The sequence below is a fragment of the Ischnura elegans genome, chromosome 2 (genome assembly GCF_921293095.1).
Source record: "Ischnura elegans chromosome 2, ioIscEleg1.1, whole genome shotgun sequence".
Classification (NCBI taxonomy): Eukaryota; Metazoa; Arthropoda; class Insecta; order Odonata; family Coenagrionidae; genus Ischnura; species Ischnura elegans.
Window position 1 is genome coordinate 60,985,997 of NC_060247.1, and position 23,828 is coordinate 61,009,824.

At 37.9% G+C, this 23,828-nt stretch overlaps 1 protein-coding gene across 1 annotated transcript; it reads right to left on the minus strand.

Annotated features, from left to right (window-relative positions):
* Positions 1-1,754: 1,754 nt before the first annotated feature.
* On the minus strand, positions 1,755-14,266 carry LOC124153165. Its single transcript, XM_046526266.1, has 6 exons — positions 14,184-14,266; positions 11,825-12,709; positions 6,460-6,569; positions 5,763-5,847; positions 4,491-4,592; positions 1,755-2,968 (listed from the first exon to the last, which is right to left on the minus strand). Exons 1-6 carry the CDS (start codon positions 14,193-14,195, stop codon positions 1,916-1,918), a joined length of 2,247 nt encoding a protein of 748 aa, XP_046382222.1. The 5' UTR covers positions 14,196-14,266; the 3' UTR covers positions 1,755-1,915.
* Between the last annotated feature and the right edge of the window lie 9,562 nt (positions 14,267-23,828).

Consider the following 23,828-nt stretch of genomic DNA (forward strand, 5'->3'; position numbering starts at 1 on the left):
TTAGAACATAAAAGTTTGCTTCTCTATTAAAATTGCATAGCTTGAGAATTTTAGGAAGCAAAATAGTGTTCATGTATGATGAAATTAATAAAATAAAGTTCAAAATTTTCTTTCACGCAAAATATGTTGCAAGTTACGTAGTTTTGTGTCAGCCAGTAATGCGGAGGATGGAGTTTAAGTAGGATATAGTAATATTTTATCGTAATCAAGGGCCACTGAATAGTATCACGCCAAGTATTTGCATTAATTTTTGTAAATTTCATGCTTTTCGAATGTAGGACCAATCGTACTTACACGTTATTATTCCTGAGAAGTGTGAAATAATCTCAGCAGTTGCTGTGACTGCTCCACGTGACCATTATTCTCTGATTACCATTGATACTACTAAACTACTACTCTTACCATGAAGTCTTAATTTTTATGTTTATTACTTAATTTATTAAGAGACTACTACTTATGAAGCTTTTATTATCTTTATATTATTCCCTGCTTTTTCTCCAAATAAATAGCTTTGATTTTTCTCTTATCAACCTGAAAACGTTGGTGTGCATATATCACTATCTGGTGATTATATAATCATATTTTTAAGTGACATCAGCTAATGATACCGCTAAAAAGTAGAATTTCTTCTCCAGCCATTATTCGGTTGAATTTTTTATCGTTGAAGGATATCAACTCTCTTTCGTGATGAAAACTTCTTCACCGAGTACTTACATCTCACCAGAGTATTGTGTCATAATCGGTGAAATACTGATAATTATGTTATAGCTCCCAATTATACATCATGGTTATAAAGGTACCATTAAGCCGTAACTATGGCGTGCTCTCTATTTTAGTTCGGTACATTCTGTCAATTTTAAGACATTTTAAGAAAAGCTGAAAGGCATGAGCTTACTAATTTCATTTGACCAACATTTATTGTTTGAGTAGCAATGCAGTGTTGTTAGTTTATTTTAGCACCACGGAAATGAATATTGTATTAATTTTGACGCTAAAGGACATATTTTTCCTGCTTCAATTCCTCAGCTGATTAAAAACTGAGATTTTTAATGGTCATAACTAACCGTATTGTCTTTTGATTTCATTGAGTTGTAGTAAAACAACGTTTCCGACTGATAAGATTAATCCCCTTTCACTTCATGGCGTCGTGTTCAGGGTTGAGATTTATAATTAATATAAAGGGGCTAAATCGTTGTGCGAGGTAAACTTGGAAAGCTGCTGAAGGGCTCTATGATCGCCTGCGTTCATAAAGACGTTGGATGGAGACGGATGTGAACGCATGATTATAACAAATATTGAAATGAACGATATTTTGGGCATTTTTTTCGAAATACTATTTATCCATTCAGGGGTTAGGATTTATAAGGAGGATTATTTCTATATTTTGTAATACATAAAGGTGATCAATTCAGATGTAGGACTCAACGAAAAGTTTGCTATTTTGGAATCTGTGGAAAAATTAAATGTATTCAACATTGAAATAGCATGCCGGAAAAATTATACAAAGGTATCTACCTACTTTACAATGTATCTTTGAAGTTTAACTCACACCATGAAGAAGTCCGATGTGAATGTGTTGGTTGACTAAATGGCGATATGTAAGGCCCTTTTGGTTAAGCTTCAAGCTAAACGCTATACTCTTATATCCAGGTGCATCCAGGTGGCATAGAAATTTAGTTTTTTTGATTTTTTTGCTACATTATTTGAATACCCAGGACTTTTATTATTCCATTTGATAATAAAAAGAAAAGGAATAAAGTAAACATAACTTTTATTTAATGACAAAAAAGATGTACAAAAGTTGTATGAATTAGTAGAAATGAAAAAAATAGTGATAGATCTTTGTGTGATGCGAGGAACTTCATTTTTATCTCAGTCTGTCAGCTTCCCTTCCGTCAACTTTTGGAGGGGGTGACTAATATTTGGAAGCTCCGTATCCTCCGCTGCCTGCGGATTGGTAGCCTCCGCTGGACAGTCCATGGCCACCCCCAATACCACCCCCCAGGCTCTGGCCCCCTCCGATTCCACCTCCATATCCTCCGCTGAATCCGTGACCGCCACCGGTACCCGCAGATAAGCCACCACCAAGACCGTGTGATCCTCCGAAACCGCCTCCTAGACCATGTCCCCCACCAATACCAGCTCCGTAGCCACCTCCGAAACCGCCACCGTATCCGCCTCCAATTCCGCTGCCGTATCCTCCACCAATTCCGCCCCCGATGGCTCCACCCCCGAAACCTCCGCCTCCAGCTCCTCCAGCACCGCCGACATTAACGATGTAAGGCTGTGGTACGACCACGGGCTGAGCTACTGGCACTGGAACTGGCCTCGGGACGGCCACCGGTATTGGCTGCGGTACCGAGATGGGTCTGGGTACGGGGTATGGGACGGCAACTGGCCTGGGTACGGGGACTGGGTAAGGTCGTGGGACTGTGACGGGAACAGGACGCGGGACTTCGACGGGAACGGCGTGGGGTACTGAGACTGGAACGGGACGCGGCACGTTGACGGGAACCGGTACGGCTTGCGGCACGGGCACTGGTCGGTTGACGGTGACCGGGTATGGTTGTGGAACTGGGACGGGTCGCGGGACAGTCACGGTCCTGACGCTGACGCTGCCGCCTCCGAGGGCTCCTCCACCGACGCCTCCGCCGAGTCCACCTCCGAATCCGCCGCCTAGACCGCCTCCGAGTGATCCGCCGCCGTAACCGCCGCCATAACCGCCGCCGTAACTGCCGCCGTAACCGCCGCCGAGACCGCCTCCATGGCCGTAACCTCCGCCGTAAGATGAGGCTCCCGTGTAGCTGGTGCCACCCCCGTAGCTCCCCCCGTATCCTCCGCCGTGTGATAGTCCGCCGGCATCACCGAGTCCACCGCCATGGCCAAGACCCAATAAGCCTCGTTTTTCTTGTTTCTTCTCTTCTTCGGAGAGGCCCGAAGAAGCAAGGGCCAAGACAGCGAAGCAAATCTGAAAAATATAAGTTTGAAAATTATCTAATTGTGAGTGTGTTAACTCATTCTACGATAATCGAATGCGTCGAATGTTCTTAATTTTGAATGCGGATTTCTAAGGGTGATTTTATTCATGGCCATCTCACTTAGGTGGGGTCGTATAGAGTTTAGTTTGTTATGATGGCCTTGAAGGCTGAATTCCGTCCAATTATAATCATTGGTTCATCATATATTTATACATGTTTAGTCATTTAGTTATGTACTTACGAGAGAGAGTATTAAGATAAAGCTGACTGCCTAAGCTATTCAGTTTCGGGACCCTAAACAAATACTGTATTTAGATGGTCAAAATATTATTAACTATGCGGCCATGCGTTACTAAGATAAGTATGCAATAAAATGATGACTTTCCAGACGTCGAAATAGAAGTACACTCTTTAGTATAACCTTCCTGTATTTCTTACGAAAATGTTTTCGAAATTCATGGTTCCTTTGTTTCTCAATCGTTCGAAGGTGAAACTTTTTACGGTATAGTTCGCATTTGGGAACTGACCTAGATACTCATCATTCCATTTTGCATCCACCGGAGATATTTCTTTTTCCGCTGCACCTCCCAAAATGTGAAGCAACCGGTGTGAGTCTCCCGCTGAAAAAATTATGATGAGTCGAGTATTGTCTTGCAAAAGATCTCTAACAAATTCCATGAAAGCATGCCTTTTCTTGTTTGGTATCTCTTTGTCTACGCGTTGAATACTAGCATGGATAGAATTAAAGAAAGCTCTAAAGAACGTGATGTAAATAAAACTTGCTGTGCGGTTTACATACGGCTAGTGCTTTACTTTCTGAACATCGAAAATGAAATGCACGGAAATCACTAGAATAGAGATGAGGCTAATTTTAAATCGTAGCAATTTAATTTGTGGTTGGAATGATATTGCTATAGTCAAACTGATTAGATTTTTTATACTTAGGATATATAATGGACGCAAGTGCAGATTTTGCTTTCACCGTTGCAATGGCACTATTTGTGTAAGGAAAATGCTCCAATCATTTTCCCTTTCCCTTTTTATTTCGAAAATAAATTCCCTTTGTGATTGTCATATTTGCCTTATTTTAATGTGTGGATTGCATTTTATTGCTATTTGTCAATCTGTATCTCTAAAAGCATTTGGATTCTTAAGTTTATCCATTGCACCCTCTAAAAATTTTCTTTGGTGGGCTAATTCAGGCAAGAAGCGGAAATCAACTGCTATTACTTTCGGCGCCTCGGGGTCGAACTTTCGCATAGTCACTGTTTTCTCATTTCCGTTGCATTAAAACACGACTGAGCCGATTTCTTTTCGATTTAAATAGAGATTGTGGTATGAATTGTCTGATGACCTAGTTCAATCTAATGAAGCTAATTGTAATCATTAGGATTAAATATACTATTGGGAATAAAATGATCTCAAGTGTTACGCAAGCGAATAGGATTGCTTGCGAAAGAAGTACTGTCCGATATAAGCCTTCGGAGGCATCGAATACCACTTGTTACTCACCAGGATTTTCATGGCGTCCCAGCTATCCTCGAGGTGTGTTCGGAAGAAGCGAAGAGTTGGTTGTGACAATGGAGGTGCCCATCGCACTTTATATACCTCGGGCTCGTGAAAATGAAGGGACGGAAGCTTACGCTGAAATCATGGCGAGTGGGTGGGTGGGTGGGAGCGGGGTGGGTGGGGGAGAGAAGATGGGCCTTCGTTGCAGTGCATACTTTCTTTCGTCCGCTCACCCGGTAGCGGCTCTCAGGCGCGGAAGCAAACCCCTCGCAGGACCCTTAGCAATCATCATCGTCTTCCCCTCGCCTCCCCACGGACTCGATTCATCTTCCGCCACTATTTCGACCGATTCGGATGCTTGGCTCTCTTCACTTATTTTTTTCCTCATTCCGATCGCTTGCGTGCTCTACTTTCTAATTAATGCGCCCACCTCCCACGTTCCCGCGAGCGTATTTGTCTTATTTTAATATGTTTGAATCGCTTTTTATTGTTATTTGACAATCTGTACCTCTAAGAGCATTTCGATTCTTAAAGTTATCCGTTGCACCCTCTACAAATTTCACTTTGTAGACTAATTCAGGAATGAAGCGGAAATTAAGTCCCATTATTTTCGGCGCTTAAGGGTCGATCTTTCGCATAGTCACTATTTTCTCATTTCCGTTGCATTAAAACATGACTCGGCCGATTTCCTTTCTGATTTAAATAGAGATTGTGTTATGACATGTGGTACGAATGTTCTGATGACCTATAAGTTTAATCTAATGAAGATTTTACTGTCTGAAAGATAGGTTAATTAAATGAGGTTTAAATACTTTTTTTAGCATTTGGTACTTTTAGGGAGAGAACTCTTTCATGGACATCATTCGATATTGCCCAGTAATTGTGAAATATTTCCTTTAGATCGTCACTGCTTCATTTTTCCAGTGAAATTCGATTTTGAAGGTGAAAAAATCGACGGGCCAATTTATCAAGTATCTATATTAGTGAAAATGATCATGTTACTACATGGCATTATTTCCTTCTGAAAAAGCATGTATTTTAGATACACGAATCCTTTGGTAGTTAAAAATGAAAACGAAAAATATTACCGCAAATTTTGTCGCCCTAATGGTATTTTTAGTGATAGTAGGATACAGAATAATTGATAAATGAATGTTTAAAACTTTAAAAGAGATTGAATGCATCCTTTTAGGCGTAGCTGCCGAAGTCGGTGGTTCTTTTTAATGGAATAGTTCCATTTTATCGCAATGGATTATAATTTGTTCTAATACGTACCCAATTCATCGATGCACTACCAATAGTAGATAAGTTTATGGCTCCAGGCCCGTATCGTCTAACATGCCTCTTCCAAGAGAGTAATCTGAAATTTAATTGGGTTTTACATTAAAATTGACATTTATTCTTCCGTAAACTGTTGTAAATAAAAGCATTTGCTTTATCTGTGATTCATTACCTATGCCATATTTCCATTTAAATGTTCTGAATGAGGTAATGCAATGTTATTAATCTCTATCCTTCATCATTTCTTGTCTGAACGATAAAACTTAACCGCCGGTTAATCTTTTTAATAGGTTTGGTAATTTATTATGTAGTGTTATGGCTTTGTTTTATTGAATGTATGGAAGTTCTTTACAATCTATTGTGAAGGATAGATTGGATGATCCGATATTTTATGCAGAACAGCAGTAACGTCTGGTGGGACGAAATATATTGAAGAGCAAGGGACGTTTTATGTGACGAAAGAGATGGGAGGTCCAAGGGATCCAAATCGAGGAATGAGGTTGGCGCTTTAGGTATTTTTAGGAAAAATCCTTTTTCTCCTTCTCTAAGATACTTGTTTTGGGTGGTATGTGCACTGATTTCATGAATTCTCTACAGTCTTTTGCGTTCCGTTTTGTAAGAAGTTACGAATTGTACCTCTCAAGAATTGTTAATCCTTCATATCATATGAGCCTATTGTACTATGAGCTACCTTTCCTGCTGGTCTTCCTTTACGTCTTTGAGCAGTATTAGAGTCTGTACACTGCTTATTGTTGGATTTTTGTTTCTACAACGCGATGTAGTAATGGATTCTCGTTCCATCTGCAGTAAAGTATGAAATTAGAATATATAATAAATCTTATTTTTCTTTCATTGCATGATAACTCATTTTAAAATATATAAACTGCATTTGCCAACCACTTTGCCTTACGCGGGACCCATCCTGCGTTCAGGTTTTCTTTGTGTTAAAGAATGTGCACGTTAGTATACTTAACCAATGCGTACTTTTAATATTCGTATTTTATTAAAAGATCTCATAATGTCGAACGCTTTTAGCATATTTTGACACTATCTGGTTTAGTTTAACTTTATAGTTGTCTTTCATTGGTCACGCAAAGAGCATTTTCATAGTCTCATAAATGATCGGCTGTCCATTCATTCATTACGATAATTGAAGTAATAGAGACACCACGCATATGAAAGATGTCAATTGGATTTAGCTCACGTTATTTCTACCTTTGTGAAGACGTTTATAATTTCAAGGCATTGTATATTCTTAAATGTTTATAAAAATGCTCCTTGACGTGATGCATTGTTCAAGCTCGGTATACTATGGGCTAATGTTGCTTGAAATACAGTTTCACGTAACCCATACAAACAATTGTACTAAAACGAGAGTTAAAACTCACAAGATTAGAGTTTGGTATTAGTACCGATGACTATGCTGAGATGCTTTCGGATGTACTTCGTGATCATAATAGCTATATTCTTTCTCTGCAGCATCTATAATTGGTGTGAATTTCACTAACTCCTGGTGATGAATCTCTCGCCGTATTTTATACGGTGGTTATAATTGCTAGTTTAATTTTTCGGCGAGCTACAGCTTGATGGTATTTTAAACCTCCGGTGATGATTGGAGGTGACCACAGTTTGATCTTGGGTAATATTTGAATCCGTGCCCGTTTAATATCAAGAAAAAATGGAGTAAAATTTGCTGAAAAAATGATAGACACTAGGTAATAATTATATTTTTCATTGCACTTAACTATTTTGGAAAGTCATCAGACCATCATGATATGCTCTCTTGACACGAATCCAAGACATGAAATTTTATGGAGCGTTTGCGATTGTGTTTTGAGCTCATAAAGGCAATTTTACGCGGTGCTGCATTTCCTTACTTAGCCTAGTCTGCTAATTATTTGAGTCGTTACTCCTCGTTCGGTGAATGCTCTTGTTGCTTGACTTTTTTTTTTTAATGAAAACTGGTGCGTAACTGGTGCTTCTCTGAAAGGCGAACTCTTAATGATGACATTACTGTTTAAATATCTCTTGCTTTGATAAAAACCATACCACATCTTAAATAGCTTTCCTAAATGTATTACGTAAACTTTAGGTTTACAGTATATGCCGAAATATCGGAAATATTGATTTTTTTAGGCATTTTATGTTCTTTCATTTGATTGCCCTTTTGTGTAGGACTCAAGGTATTGAATTTGGAGTCCTGTTCGATATAATTATGCACGAAGTGTTAATAATGAATGAAGATACTCCAAGTCTACTTTACTGAATGGGGATAGGCATTAATTTTTATGAAATATTTGTTCAGTATAAATCCATGACGTTATGCATAATATAAGTGTGAGGTAAATATCCCTAATTCAGAAAGATGCTCTCAGATGTTTTATTTGATTGTGAATGTAGTATAATGCATAAAACTGCGATATGTTATCGGATAATTAAGTATTGGCCTAAATTATTTAACCGTGAACGATAACTATGCCACTTACCTTGTCCAAATCATAGATCGTGATTTATTTGTTTAAAGTCTAATATTTGACCATGTGAAAATAAGATGTGCTGCTAATGCACAATATTGATGCCAGCACCAATGTTTTTCATACGTGCAATGTATATCATACGAAGTAATAAGGAATTTCCTTGGGCCACAAGTGTCGTACTTTTCATTAGTAGTGCTACGGATGCATAACCCGATACAGCTAGCTAAAACTATTATTTTCCATGGCCTCCTTCAGTGAAAATATGAACAGTGTGGCGGCAGTGGTATGGGTTGAGGTTTGGATCAACTGTCTCAAAGGTGAAGTGAGTCGAGAAGTGTAACTCTTAACATACAGTATCGAAGATTTAATGCCGAAAATTTTTTTGATACGCTCTGTAACTGAGCTTCAAAATGTTAATGCTGTGTTATTATCATAATAATTTTTACTATTATAAGTATTTTTATATCCTCTCTGGGCCTTCACCAGAAAAAATTCCGGGGTGTTTCATTCGGAGAGAGAATATATTTCGAGGAGATTCATTTGGAGGATTCTTAGTACTCTTTGTAGGACTCTTAATAAAGTGTCTCTCAAACTTTTGGGGGGGTTTTAAACCCCTTTATTCCCCCACTCTCTTCTCCTTTTGGCCTTCTTTTTCTTGTTAACAGATTTTCATAAAAATCATATTCAAATAGATTTTCATTAATAACATGGAGTGCTCTCATCTCATCCAGGCGCTACAGTCTACGTGACATGTGCTAAGGTCATAGAGTTGAGTGAACCGGCGCGCCTCATTCGTAGTGGGCCAAAAAACTTCTGTAATGGTCGGAGTTCTGTTACTTCTTTGGTCATCGGTCGATTTGTCAGGCTCCCGCGGTACAATTTTTTTTCTGCTTAAGACCTGATATAAGGAGGGACTGTTGATAGTATAATGCTATTAAAGTGGCTAGCTGCATATTTTTTCAACAATTTATATAAGCTAATGCTAGATATGGATGTGGAGAAGAATGGAGGACGTGAAGTGGATGGAAATGAAGGTGAAGTGAAAGGAAGAAGAATGAAGAAGTGCTTGATAGGGTGGGTGAGGAGAGGCTGCTTTTAGATGAGATACGGAGGAGATAGAAGGTATGGTTGGAGAGAGTACTTACCGGGGAGGGGATATTGAAAATGGTGTTAGAGGGTAGAATGGTAAGTAAACGAGGGAGAGGAAGGAAAAGAATAGGATTTTTAGACAGGATGAAAGGGTTTAGGTATTATTCTGGATTGAAGAGGGAAGTGCTTGAAGAAAGAGGATTTTCCCAAATTCCTTCTCAAGAACTCCATGGAAACCTACCATAATTGGTAGAAAACTATAACAATATGAGCTTAATGTGCTGTAAAAGCTACAATTTGTACAGTTAGTTGTTAGCGGTACAGGTGATTTACCTTCTTCTTTGAAGGAACAGGATGGATTCCTGCCTTCGTCTTCAGTTTGATAGTTTTTAAAACTCCCCCTGTAATTACCACTTTTAAGACTACCATGCTCCATTATTTAGGAGATTTTAATAGCTTTTTGTTTCTTTCCCAATTAAGTCTCTCTCATTACTGGAGAGTGGAGTCATTCCGATATATCACCTGTTTTACGACGCGCCTAAGACCATCCAATTATTCACGGTTATCCTCCACGTCCAGAGTAACAGTTTTGATGGGCACCTTCGACACTTCTCAGCTTGCGGACGATTGTAGGTATTAATTGTTTTCCTTGGGAAAGATAAAATTTTTAGTTTTGCAAAAAATTTAAGTTAAAGTATAACATTTATCTTATGCACGAAACTTATTCCGCTTGGGGAGCATGGGCGAATACATAAGCAGATAATTTTAAGAGTAACATGGATTTTTCTAGGATTCCGGCTCGCGGAAGTGAAGAATATTTTTTTCCAATTGTGAATGAAATGGTTTATATAAAATATCCTTTTTCTCTAAAATTTCGGCATAGTAAGCGAATGAGCGAAAATAAAATGCTTGGCATTCATTTTTGGCCTTTTCTCTGTAAAGATGGGAAATAACTCTGCCTTTCAGGTGAAACGCCTATCTCCGGGATTTTTGTATGATCTTCGGTGCTCTGTTGAGCATTCGTCGCTTCAGAAACAAGAATGCTTTCCCAGTCGGAGTGTGAGAAAATTCGCAATACCTAATGAATGCTATTCACTCGTGAAAAATCTGTCTATTACGTTCGCTTTCACATGGACGACTCAATCTATTGTTCTCCCGTGAATGCTTCATTGATCTATATTTCATGACCACTTGTAGATCGGATTGGTGAGAGGTTTTTGGTGTTGTGTCGTCAATCTCAGTAGTAAGTGTTGAGAAGTGAACATTGTCGACCGGTAAAAATTTTTTGCTTGATGTCTGTTCTTTAAATGAGATTTAAAGTGTAAGAGTATGAAAAAAATGTAAAAACGTGAATTACTCCTATAGTTAATTAAATCAAATACATTTCAACGATTTCGTGAAATCGTAGCCTTCGATTTAGGCTTCAATCTTAAATAATCATCTTGAGTTTAATTAAATTGTAAAAAATTATATCCTCAGGAACATTCATGTTTATTATGGAAAAGAAAATTTTAATTTTTAGTATATTTGAGGAGATGAAGTTCGTTGGTTTGGTTAGAACTAAATTAAGGAAGAGGTACTTAATTCAAAAAAGAGCACTCCAGCCGATACAACATTGGAGTGACGTCGTCAATTTAAATATTTTTGTTGTTTACTGATTTCAATATTTCTTACATTATTGATGAAGGGTGTTTTCACCAAGCCTACTTAGAGTGATTGTTTCCTTTCAATGTGAGCATTTGCCATTTGATGATCTTCTTCTGTAATTTATTCAAGAAATTGTATTTGGTGGCATTTAAGTTAACAGTTGTGGTAGTGCTGCAGGATAATTATGATAAAATATCTTATATTCTTCAGACCATTCCATTGGTTGACTTTATTTGGAGGTTTTTTGTGCTTCGTATCATATTTTATATCTTATTACGATACACGAGTATTCATGGAAATGGTTTCCTGATGTTTTAATTGGTGGGTCTGCTAGGCTTCAGTAAAATTCCTCATTAATGCTCCATTAATAAATGTGATGTCAATTCTGGAATAACGTGAGAGCTTCAAGCGTAATGGTCGCCAACGTTAATGCTATAGTTGATATAAAACATTGTACGTACGAAATGTCATCCAATGGAAATAAAATCTACAGTTCCACTTCCTTACCTTCAGTAGGTATACCGTACTGCCTCATGTTATGGCTTAGCTATACTAAAGTAGGGGAAAGGTAAGAAATAATAGGTAAGTAAGCTTTGTAATAAAATACCTTCAGGTGAATGTTTTTGTGAGGGGAAACAGGAATCAATGAACAATAACGTACTTCAAAAAGAAAGTTTTTATTAATAGAAAAATAGGTATTTTGTATAATAAAATAATAATAATTAAATTATGTAGCTGATGCGCCTTCTATGGAAGACATGACAGGAACAGGAAGTAGAATGAAGTGAGAAGAATGAAAAATAGTTATGAACATTGAGGATTATGTTCATTTCAGTCTATTCAGTGCACCTTTCCGTGAAGTCCATAACCTGCACCATTACCGTAGCTGGCACCAATTCCGTAACCGGAGCCGATTCCGTAGCCAGAGCCGATTCCATAGCCAGAGCCGATTCCGTAGCCAGAGCCGATTCCGTAGCCAGAGCCGATTCCGTAGCCAGAGCCGATTCCGTAGCCAGCTCCGAGTCCGTATCCACCGATACCAGCACCGTACCCACTCACGGCACCACCGATGGCACCAGCATTGATGCGTCCAACGACGACCGGCTGGGGAACGACAACGGGCTGGGCCACGGGAACTGCGACTGGGCTAGGGACGGGGACCGGGACGGCCTGGGGAACGGCGACGGGCTTGGGGACCGCCACGGGGACGGCGACCGGCTGTGGCACGGGGACGGCATAGGGTCTGGGGACGGCGACGGGCACGGGACGGGGGACCTCAACGGGGTAGGGCTGTGGCACGTGAACGGGGACCGGGCGAGGGACCGCGACGGGGACGGGCACTGCCTGTGGGACGGGGACTGGCTGGTTGACTTGGACGGGGTATGGCTGTGCGACGGCCACGGGACGGGGAACGGCCACGGTGCGGACCGAAGCGGTTGCTCCTCCTAAGGCGATTCCGCTGGCGAGTCCAGCTCCAGCCAGACCGGCGCCGTATCCCAGACCAGAACCATAGGCCAGACCAGCACCGTAGCCGAGACCAGCACCATAGCCCAAGCCGGCGCCGTAGCCGGCACCGTAGTTCAGGGCACCGTGGCCAAGTGCAACTCCATGGCCGGCACCGATCACGGGCGCTGCTCCATAGCCGATTCCGGCGAGTCCTCTCTTCTCCTGTTTCTTCTCTTCTTCGGCGTGCGAGAGGGTGGCGAGTGCCAGGAGGGTGATGCAGATCTATTGTGAAAGAATAAATTCCCAAGAATGAAGCATGATGGGATGGAAATTATCCATATTGCAGTTAATAATTGCAATATTCCACGAATATAAAATAGCAAGAATATTTGAAGTATATGCGGGTAATTTCAGAAAATTGTGAATAAGTTTTCAAGTAAATTAAAAGTAACAGTAATTTTAGGTATTCTCCTGCTCATTAGAAAATAATTTTAACGTCCTTATTATTTTATGTTGTTTAATGGAATAGCTGCTCAAAATATAGAATTTGTATCCTTAAATATTACGTATTTTTACAGTATGTGATCAAGAGTCGACTTTCTAAGTGCGAACGTTAAATGGTAACGAGAATATTAAAGAATTGGGTTTTTAAGGATTTAGGCTAGTGCCGGATATTGTTTTTGGTAATTCATGATGCAAATAAACGCACCCCTAATTTACGGTAGTATTAGTGATTATGCAACCCTAGGATTACGAAGAAACACTTATAATTTTACGTAGCCGCTCGTAACTGTTTGTTTCCTTATTTTTCCTTTTGTTCCGAGTAATTTTCAAATGAATTGAATTTTCGTGATGAGGATAAGCGTTCATCGATGAACGACGCCGTGCTCATTAAAATTTTCCGTGAACACAAGGATTTTTTGCGGTGGTTGAATATCTTTTAGTGTTTACTAGGTATCTACGTGTGAGAACTACTACGGCTCCTCCAACGGATTAAAGAAGTGTACGTGAAGCTTTTTACGCCTTTCGTTAATTATGGGTTTTAATCGAATTCGTGAAAGCTCTCCATGGTTCTTTCATTAAAAAAAATGATTACTTAAATTTTACTTGTAAACATTTTCGTTTACTTATAAAAATTTTGAATTTACTATGGCGTATTCCGTTACTTGGTGGCTACAAAATCTTCATTGTATTTAACAGTAAACTCGAGAATTATCGTAAAACCAAAAATTTTTGCTTGTGTGATTATTGTTGATTAATTTAAAAAAACAGAGAATAGACAAATCAATTAAAAAGGAATTAAAGATTGGAATATTGATCGAAAAAATTATCATAAAAATAGATGAGCCGAATATAATGCAAAGCAATTGATTCAAAATTTATTTTTGTCCACTGATAGTTACATGGGTGGAATTTGTGAAGCAAGGGTTGTAAAAAAATATTTCATCGAATATCTTGCTGCCAGTCGTCGAAATTGTAGTGTGGTGAAATTGATATGGAGTTTACCACGTTTAAACACTTATAACTGTGATTACAAGTCAAATTACTGACAATAAAGTTAAGTACGTAGTAGCACATATATTTTCCCTAACGAAGAATAGTGCAATAACAACGCATTTACGCGACCTACTTGCTCTACGATAGTGACCGCGGTTGAAATCTCGGTATTTTGATCCTGAATATTCTCAAGAGGGTCGATTGAAGGGGTGATTTTTCCTGTCTTTGCCGCTCAAGCTGAAATAAATGCTCAACTTACCCAAGTCCTCATGGTTATCGTGTCCTTTGGGGCCTGCTGGGTGCTTATCTCGGTCTCTCCTTTGAATGTGCCAAATGCGTGCTCGCCTGCTTCTTAAATAGTTCTCCCCTTCTAACTGGTGAGTCGTCGTTCACAATGGCGTCGAAGACCGAGGTCACAGGTGGTGGCATAAATGCACGCTCCACCTGCCCATTCCTAACCCCGTGGTCGGCGGTCAGTGGACGCTTAGGGAGTCAGTCATCGGCCTCCAACCATTTCGGGTTTTCAACTGTCTCACAGTTGCCAAATCACCAACTCCCCTCCTCCCTCCCACCCTCACATAGTGTCGTATCAACTGGAATAGGGAAGCGAATTGCCTGTTTCCCCAAGAGCCTACGTATGATAGAAATTTAAAGCCATTTTCATTTGCTCATACCTCTCGCATAGAATGGTGGTAAGTGTGACTGAAAATTATTTGCACAAAAATGGGCTGAAAAGATTGAGTTTGACATTCGTATCTCGTAAAGATTTTTCAAGGTTTTATAAAATAATGATTACAAATATGTACATTTACATGGTACCCTGCGAGCCACCACCAGGGTGTTTGGCAGGTGGTGACCATTCACCAGCACGCAGGACAATTCCCACATTCGTACCACACAATCATAAAAATATTACGCGTAATAACAAAAAATACGCAGAAATTCATGCAAAGGCAAAAATAGCCAACGGTTGGTACTTCCTATAGTAAATCCATGTAAAAGTAGACTAATGGGAAAAGATAAACATGCAAATTGGAGTTCCATTTCAGTTGGCTGGCTGTAATAGTCAGTTCCGTTAAGAGCAGAATTTTAACCCTTGAATGGTGCTTTGGAACGTTTTAACAGTGTCGAAACCTTATGGAAAATGAAATCTAAGGTTAAGGCCTTCGAGTTTAGCGGGCAGAGACTTTCATTTTGGACCAAAAAATAAAATGAGTGCACTCACAAAAAACCTGCTTGGTACCCGTTCCGAATCAAATCTGTGTTCAAAAGTGACCTAAATTTTATCATTGATTTGGATTTAAGCCTTCAGGCTTTGTTTTACTTGAATGGTAAGGCTCTTGTTTGGAGCAGTTGACCTTATCGTTCTCTGAGCCTCGGGTTACATTCAAGACAAACAATTTGGATGTGATTTTTATTCTTCACTCAGCTTTGTAATGCTTCGTACTTTAGTCTGTTGGAGCTGCTGATTTGATGAATGTGGTATGCATTCTGGTTTAATGTACTCAATGGGGGTTTATTTATACCTTTTAAATTAAATTTTAGTTTCTGAAGGGATGGATTTTATGATTCTCTAATTAAATTAAACTCAATAAAACCGATTGTTGAACCTTTGTTTTTATTTATAACCTCTCAAGATATGATGGGTTTCATTAGATTTTTATAGAAATATATGTGTTATTTATATACGGATATACGGTTCATATTATAATTTTTTCTGGTTTTGGAAGCACATTGGTAGCGTAACGTATATTGGAATGTATTTGGATGCATTTCAAGGTACCAATAGAGTAGTTAGTTCGTTCGTAGTGACTTCAGTGACTTATTCTGAATAACGGAATGGAATTCCAAACGTTAAGAGATAATTATTTTAATATGTAAATGAAAACGGATCACAATTAAGGCCATGAGGACGTGTACACATGGATGAGGCTTTTTAACCTAACATTTTTAGGCTGTCGGAACTGGATGGGGCCGCAGAAAACTGGTGAAGGGTTTTGAAAGATGATGTAATCGAGATTAAATGTCACGCAAGGGGACGGAATTGATCATTTGGGTCACTATTTGGGTTAAATTTTTTATCATATATTCTAAATTATACCTCTCATTCACTGCGGTTCAAATGATTTGTTTTTATCGTGAGAAGTGTTGCAGCTTAAATTGCTTAAGGAGCCACATTAATAGAAGGAGATGTATAAAAGATATTTCTTCAATTGAATTCATCACTTAATTTATTCGATTTTGTTCCGTAATCTTGAGCTTTATTTTTGTATCAATTATAAGAATTAGTGACTGAAGGTAACGGTGTTTTCAGTCCTTATCGGTCATCGTTTATAAAATAATATTGACATTGCATTAGTGACTAAATATTATGATGATTTTCTCCTTCATTCTAAGTAGTTGCTGTGATCTTTAGTGTGAGTTCATTAAGGTCATAGTTTGTACTATTGTATTTTAGTTGGTGGACTTTTTAGGTGTTTCATAGCGGAAATATTTTATTAAGGAAATTACAAATAAAACTACGGAAGAAATTTGGTATAACCCTCACCATGCCATAAAAAGACAAACTTTCCCGCAAAACAGGAAATCTTTGTATATACATATATATATATATATAAGAAAGATAAGAATTTATATTCATCGCTATAGAAAAAAAACCTCTCGACCGAAAATCAACCTTTGGCTTTCCGGACCACTGCGCAGACTACTACGGTTTTCAGATTTCCGACTTCTTATTGCTTTTGTACAAGATGTTTTTAGGGGAATATTTTCTCGTGCCAATTCGTGAGAATTTCCCGCCGTCCACTCGGAAGGATTGGAATATTACTCACAGTATAATTTGTCGTGTAAAATTTATTTTCAGTAACGGTTGTATGTACCTACTAATTTGAATTCACGAAGTGGCTTTATGAGCGGAATTTGTTGTGCATAATTTATAAATAAACTATGATTGTTTTTTCCTTACTTCAAACAGTTTTCTTTAATCCCTTGCGGAAATGGTTGGTGATATGAGAAAGAGCTTTGGGGGAGAACTTTTTGGTTACGGGTTCGTTCTTTTATTCAAATAATTTCGTTTTATTACAAAAGGAGGTGAAATGGGATGTTTTTCTGATTTTATAAAAAACTTCTTTGCTGCTAATTCCTCTAAAAATACATAAAAAATAGAACCTTGATTTGCATTGACATGGTTATTGGAAAAAATCTTGTATTTACGATGATTTTGGTACTAGTCATTTGCGAGTGCACCACCAATTCACCACAGCATTATAGGTGAAGCAATGTTCAAAAAAATATGCCGCCTGGTTCATACATTTATTTATTTATTCAACGTCTCAACTACACATTTTTTGATCGTTGAAGCATATAGCTATTGTTCTTTATGTTTTTGTGTTTCAGCAAAGTGTATTGCAAAGTTAGGTTTACTTTACTTCAGTCTTTGCCATATGTTACTTTCGATACTTCAGTTGACGGCAGGTGAAGGTTAAGCTTCCCTTAATACTGGGTACATTAAATTGGCATATAATTTTTGGTTTTGTTTTTTTTTTTTGAAGTTTTTTCGGTGTGAAACCCGAGAAAACTTCACTTAAATTGGCATGTTCTAGAATTTGCCTTCGCGTAGTGGTAGCTAATCTAATAATTAATACTGAATGCCATTTTTTTGGAAAATAAGTTCCAAAACGACAAATAAATTTGAACCAGTTGAGAGAATTTATTATACGCTTATTAAAATTTCTCCTTGTTTTCCGGGGTAGACTAATAGCATATTTTACTTCGACGTACACAGCTAGATTCGGAGATTTATTGAACAGAAATTCTCGTGTTTGGTGGCTGAAATTGAACAAGCAGAAGAAAATTAGGCCCGTTATAATAGAAATATGTAATAATCCTGAAAAAGTTGGTTTTTTTTATCAAATAAATAATAATTTTATAAATGGTAATCATATAAATTTAATTTAACAATATAGATTCTTATAATAGTCTAAGAAATCGGTTTCCTTTAAAATATTATCAATGATGATTCATAAATATTCATAAATTTGAAGGTTTAATGTCAAAGTACCAACAATCTTATTATTTGATACAGAAATAATTATTCTACCTCTTGGTCAGAGATAAATAATCCACGTCACAACATGTTAAATTGTCATTAATGTGAATCGAAATTTTCGTTTTTTTAATTAATGGAATTTTTTTTAAATTTTATACCCTATTTTTGTCTTCATCTGCGCCATTGCTTTCACTATTCAATATTATAAGATATTAAAATTAAATCAACTAAAGAATCAGGCCTAGAAGCTAAATATTTGTTTCAGTTACTTTAAACTGGCATATACTAGAATTTGCCTTCGCGTAACGGTAGCTTGTCTAATAAGTTATACTGAATGCCATTTTTTTGGAAAATAAGTTCCAAAACGACAAATAGATTTGAACCAGTTGAGAGCATTTATTATACGCTTATTTAAATCTCTCCTTGTTTTCCGGGGTAGACTAAAAATATTTGTATCAGTATTTCTTTAACACCATTTAGGAGAGAGTGTGTTATAGAGGTATCTTATTGTGGGACTAGTTATTGAAGAGCGTAGCCATTTTTTTGTATCTTTTATCGCATGGGTATGATTATTACCCGAAATTGCGCTGCTGTTCGAGGTCAATTACGATAAATATTATCATTAGGTTATATTCTGTTATACTTCACATTTTTTCATCTCAGTGTTTCTTTATGGTTACTATCTAATTGGTACATTTAAAAAACCTTTGCACACCCGGTGACCGGGGTGACCTACATAGACCTTGATTCTCGTTACCATTCTTTGAGTAACTCTCCCATGCTAAAAGGATAGACAAGAATGGAGTTCAACTGTGGAAATAGACGGAAGCTTCAGTTTGATTGACGGCCAAGGTTTAAATTTTCTTGGAAATTACTTCTTCCGCATTGACGCGGGCAGAATGAATGAGGTGGTACAATCATGCCATGAATGGAAGCATTTGACATCGGAGTTGCTATATATCTTAGCAGATTTCTCACCCTAGTACACGTGTTCTCTTCTCGGAAATGTAATAGCTCAAGTTCTGATTTGTCTTTTCAGCTTACTACTGAGGTTCGGAATGGGTAGAAACTCGTATAAAATAGAAATGGAGACAAATGTACTTTAACTGTGTTATGAGACGCTCTCTAAGGATAAAAACTTTCTTGTTGTGATGCTCATAGGTAGTATAGAGATCACGACGTGTCAGACATGAAGCCAGGGCCTGCAGGAGACTGATTCAAATTATTTAAAAAAATATTTAATGGAATGCTGACAGTTAATTTTTGGAAGTGAACATTTTAAAGACAGTACGTCTTTTCACTACTCTTGGTTGTTTATTTAGTTACGATGATTAGGATATAATTTGATTTTACCGGTACGATTAGCTTTCCTCTATGAAATTCCTTTTCTCAAAAATACATATCCTTCCTGTCTATTATTTGATCTTTGGAAATAGTTTGGGAGAGTCGTCAGCCACCACCAGTTTTACATATGCTTAAAGCTTCTAACAAGCCTTTACGTTTCTAGCATACTATTCACTATTTTCGGCAGCCAGTGAAGTAAGGAGCAGGTAAGACGTCATCTACCGGTCAAGGTAATTTTACGTGAGAGATGATTTTACTCTCGTGCCATCATTTTCATGTACTGCTACGTCTCGACTCAGCGACTAATATTATATTTACCATGTTAATCGTGTATATTACTAAAATGTTTCATCTGCTCAGGTTTACGGCTAGCTGCCGTTTCTTTTTCTCCTGGATTTAAAATGCAGCATGTATTGAGGTCTCTTGTGCGAATCATGTAGCTATTGTGGCCTCTCGCTGTATAACTCCTAATCGCCTAATTAACGCCACACAATCGGCGAATCAATGTGATTTGTGATTTCATTATTCATTTGCTCACTTAATTCTACAACCAACTCTATCCGGTTGTCCATTGCTATCACCCTAGCGTGCATGTTAGACAGCAGAGACGATAGTGGATAGCTTTGTCTTACACCCCGTGTCGGAGCTTCTTGACCACTACCCCCGGTTATCCATACCCACCTCGCTTGGGAAGATTGCGGTCCGTACTGATTGTATATCTCATTTCCATGCCTTTTTGCTCGGGCTGCGTTAGCAATTCGAAATTTGAGTGTAGTTGAAGAAAAATACTCGACTCCAGCCTTATTTCAAAACCTGAGCCGGTGAAATGTGAATGGTGGTTGAAAATAGGCTGCGCGTGACTATATAAATAAATATTTAATAAGATTGGGGAATATGTGTGGTGTATCAGAAAGGAAAGACAATGGCAGGCTCCACAATTTATTAATCACTGCTGGCCCCTGACTTGACGCAGCTACCCAATCCCCCTTAACCTCCCCATCCCTACCACCCATTCCTTGACGCTATTAACCATTCCCCCAACCTCTCCTCTACCCCTTCATCCCTCTTGGCTAACAGATATGTGGAAATAATTCTATTGAACATGCCTGATGATGATACCATGTAATCGAAATCGGTGGCAGTAATTAATAAATTGTGGAACCTGCCATTGTATTTCCTTTCTGATACATCATGAAGGAGTTCCATCATGTTTCGCCTGAAACGATTAAATATGTGTGGCTTGTGATTCCGTCACATTTAGCTACTCAATATCCCTATTTTTCCGAACTAATCCCTTTTCTCTCACACCTTCAGGATATGAGTTATGAGAATGATTAATCTGGGGCTTTTGAGTTAGAACTTTTACAGGTTTAAAATACATACCTCATTGGTCATCAGTTATCTAGCTTGAGGGCGCACAGTATGATCTTTCACAGCAGTCGTAATAGCTTGCTATCCATGGAATTACTAGGTGTATGGGCTGCAAAGCCAATGGAAAATTAATGCCTATCTTAAATTAATACATAGTACGTAAATGTGCCTTGGTTTTCACTATCATTATACCAATTATACTATATTAACGACGACGGCGCATACATGTAATCCCTTTTCCTGCTGTCGAGAGATCGTTACGGCCCATGTCTCCAACAAATCAATTTCAGTGAAGTGTTAGAATTTCGCTTTCGGAATTGCATTGGTAAAAACAGCCTCTACGATATATAGCTAAGATTGCAATATTAATTCGATTTACCTGTTTTTATTAGGTTTTGGAATTCTTCAGTCGCGACAGCTTGGTGGATAAGTTTAGGAAAAAACCGAGTACATTTCTTCTTTTTAACCTTGATGAATATAAAAGAACAGAAATATTGGATTGCTATGATTCTAAATTGAGGGATAATATGGATGTTTCAAAAGAGAACTCTTTTTCTCCGTCCGCTTACCAACCATGCCTAGAATCGGATTGAGCATTCATCAGGCAGTAATGTCAAAAGATACATATATAATGGCAATTTTGCATACTTTAGGAGGCCAAGATTACTAAGACCATAACCAGACCTAAAAGAACCTGCGGTCTATTGATTAATAAAAAAAATAATCTCCCCAAATTGGAAGAGGCTGAAATTGGGGGAGGATTATACACATGCAGAGAAATATGGCATGGAATATGCCTCATAGTAATATGCAAATATCGGTTTTGATCGATAGCTGCGATTATTTGTGCATATGAAGCTTATTTCATTAGGTTTTACGGCCAATTACTTGCTTTAGTTAACAATACCTCACTATACAAATGTATGCAGTTTTCGATAATAATCTTAAGCTAGCGTTAAAACTCAAACTCGGAACTCGAGAGTTTTAGCCCAACTGGACTCGAGTAAAAGATTTTGTTCTCGAACGACTCTACATCTCTTTACGAATGCGCATTGGATACAACTTTCTATGACCTGGTTGTATTTAATGTCAACTTGTAAGCAAATTCGTATAAATATTGGTCAAAAAAGAATAAAACTTTCTAATGTTCACTTGTGTCCAAACTTTTGTGCAGTTGTTACACTTGTATGTATGTGTGTGTGTGTTATTTTGTTTTCACCCTCTTCAAAATTATTGTTCCTGTCCCCATTCTGGTTCCATTTCGAACAAAGTACGAAATAATGGCACAAAAATAGACTATGTACAAATAAAAATATACAGTAGATTTTCTGTCTCAATATCCCCAATAAATTTAAACACTAGTTTTCGCATTTGTAGCGTCTTCTGCGACTTAAGAGACCCGTTCCCTTTGCGGTAGGTACCTCTTTTCACTTCTTTGGTACGAATTCGAGATATCAGTAAAAATACGGGTGATGACAGCTTCAAATACAGGTTTGGAACCATGAAGACCATTTTAAGAGATTTGAGAGGTTGTCGCGAGACAGCGGAGATGCAGACATAAATTACGCTGAGGGCATTCTAGTTATGAATGGAGGTATTTTTTTGAAATTGTCGCGCAAACTTTGTGTAATTAAGGGGTTAAGAAAATTGCACCGGGAGAAAGTTGACGCCCCTAAGAATTTGAGAGTATATTTTCGTTTGGTGGGCAACTTTCCGAGGGATGAAACAAAAGAAACTTCTTTGCTATGTTAAAAGTTGAAAGTTATGGGAACCTTCAATGCAACTTAAATACAAAACGAGGAATATCGAAAAAGACTTACTATTGATTTTGCCAAAAATTATGCATCTTTTCACTGCATCATTTTTTTTGCTGCGTAATTTCAATCGACGAAGTTGCCAAGTAGTGTTTCCCAATGGCGCAAAATCAGGTTGCTCTGAAATGAATCGAACGTTCACTGAAGGAGAGGAAATTGGGGTGGTGAAAGTTTATTGAGGGGTGTGGAGCACTCTTAAAAATGTATAAGACTTCCTTGAGAAAGCAAAGATCACAACGGAGAGGCAGGAAAAATTGTTTTCAAGCAAAGCTTGGATTGAATGACTTCGATGTTCAGATATTGAACTCTTCGATACATCTTTATCGAAAGCTGAGTCAAACATTAAAACCTCCGAAATTATGCTACAATTTCAATTGAAACTGAATGAGCGTTCACATATCAGCAGATTTTAAAGTTTCTTTTAAATTTCAAATTCTGCTTCGGCTTTTTCAAAGTGAGGCTAAATGTGATGGAAATGCACGATAAAAAAATTCATGATAGAATGTGCAATTTTCCTTTTTATCCCTCGAATCATTGAAACCTATGCATTTATACCGAACTACTTCTGCACTTAGTTTGTTTAAAATTTTAAATAATATATAGTAGTAGGAAGAGGTGTTGATATTAATGTGAAGAAGAGTTAAGCTATTAAAACGGACAAATAATTAGCTGCTTATTGAAATTCCATTGGGAAGCTCAATTTTTCTTGCGCGTATTTTTAAAGATTTATTCTTCTGGTATTCCTTTAAGATACGATTGGCTAATACCAGAGAAATGCTTTGTTACATAGATTTTACTAAGGAGTAAGACACTGCCATAGAATGAATTAATAGATAGGATTTTTTTGCCTGTGTGTCTTAGTAAAACTTTAGATAATGTAAGGAGTTTAGGAAATTTTGCCATATAATATATTGAAATTGTTTAAATAACGTATTTTTGCTCATGCACTGGATTCGCTAGCGGTGGGATAAAGGATAAAATCGTTGCCTGCCGAACTCAAGTTCTCGGGTCTGAGTCCCGCCTAAGAAGGGTTCTCGAACCCAGAACATGGATGTTTATGATCGTCCGTTGCTACTGGTTATCAAATCTCCCGATGTAAAGGCCTAGTTGTGCTATTTTTTGGGTAACGAACTTATATTAAATAGTAAAAATAAACGTCATTAACCTCTCTTTAGGAGGTCAATTACACTTCAGGAAATTTACCAGTAAACCAAAATTTGGTAAATGCCGGGGTCATTCATTTTTTTTAAAGATTAGAAAGAAAGTTACTAAAAATATAAAGAATTTATTTGAACGATTTTGAATGTCTTTTTACATATGTGTTGTG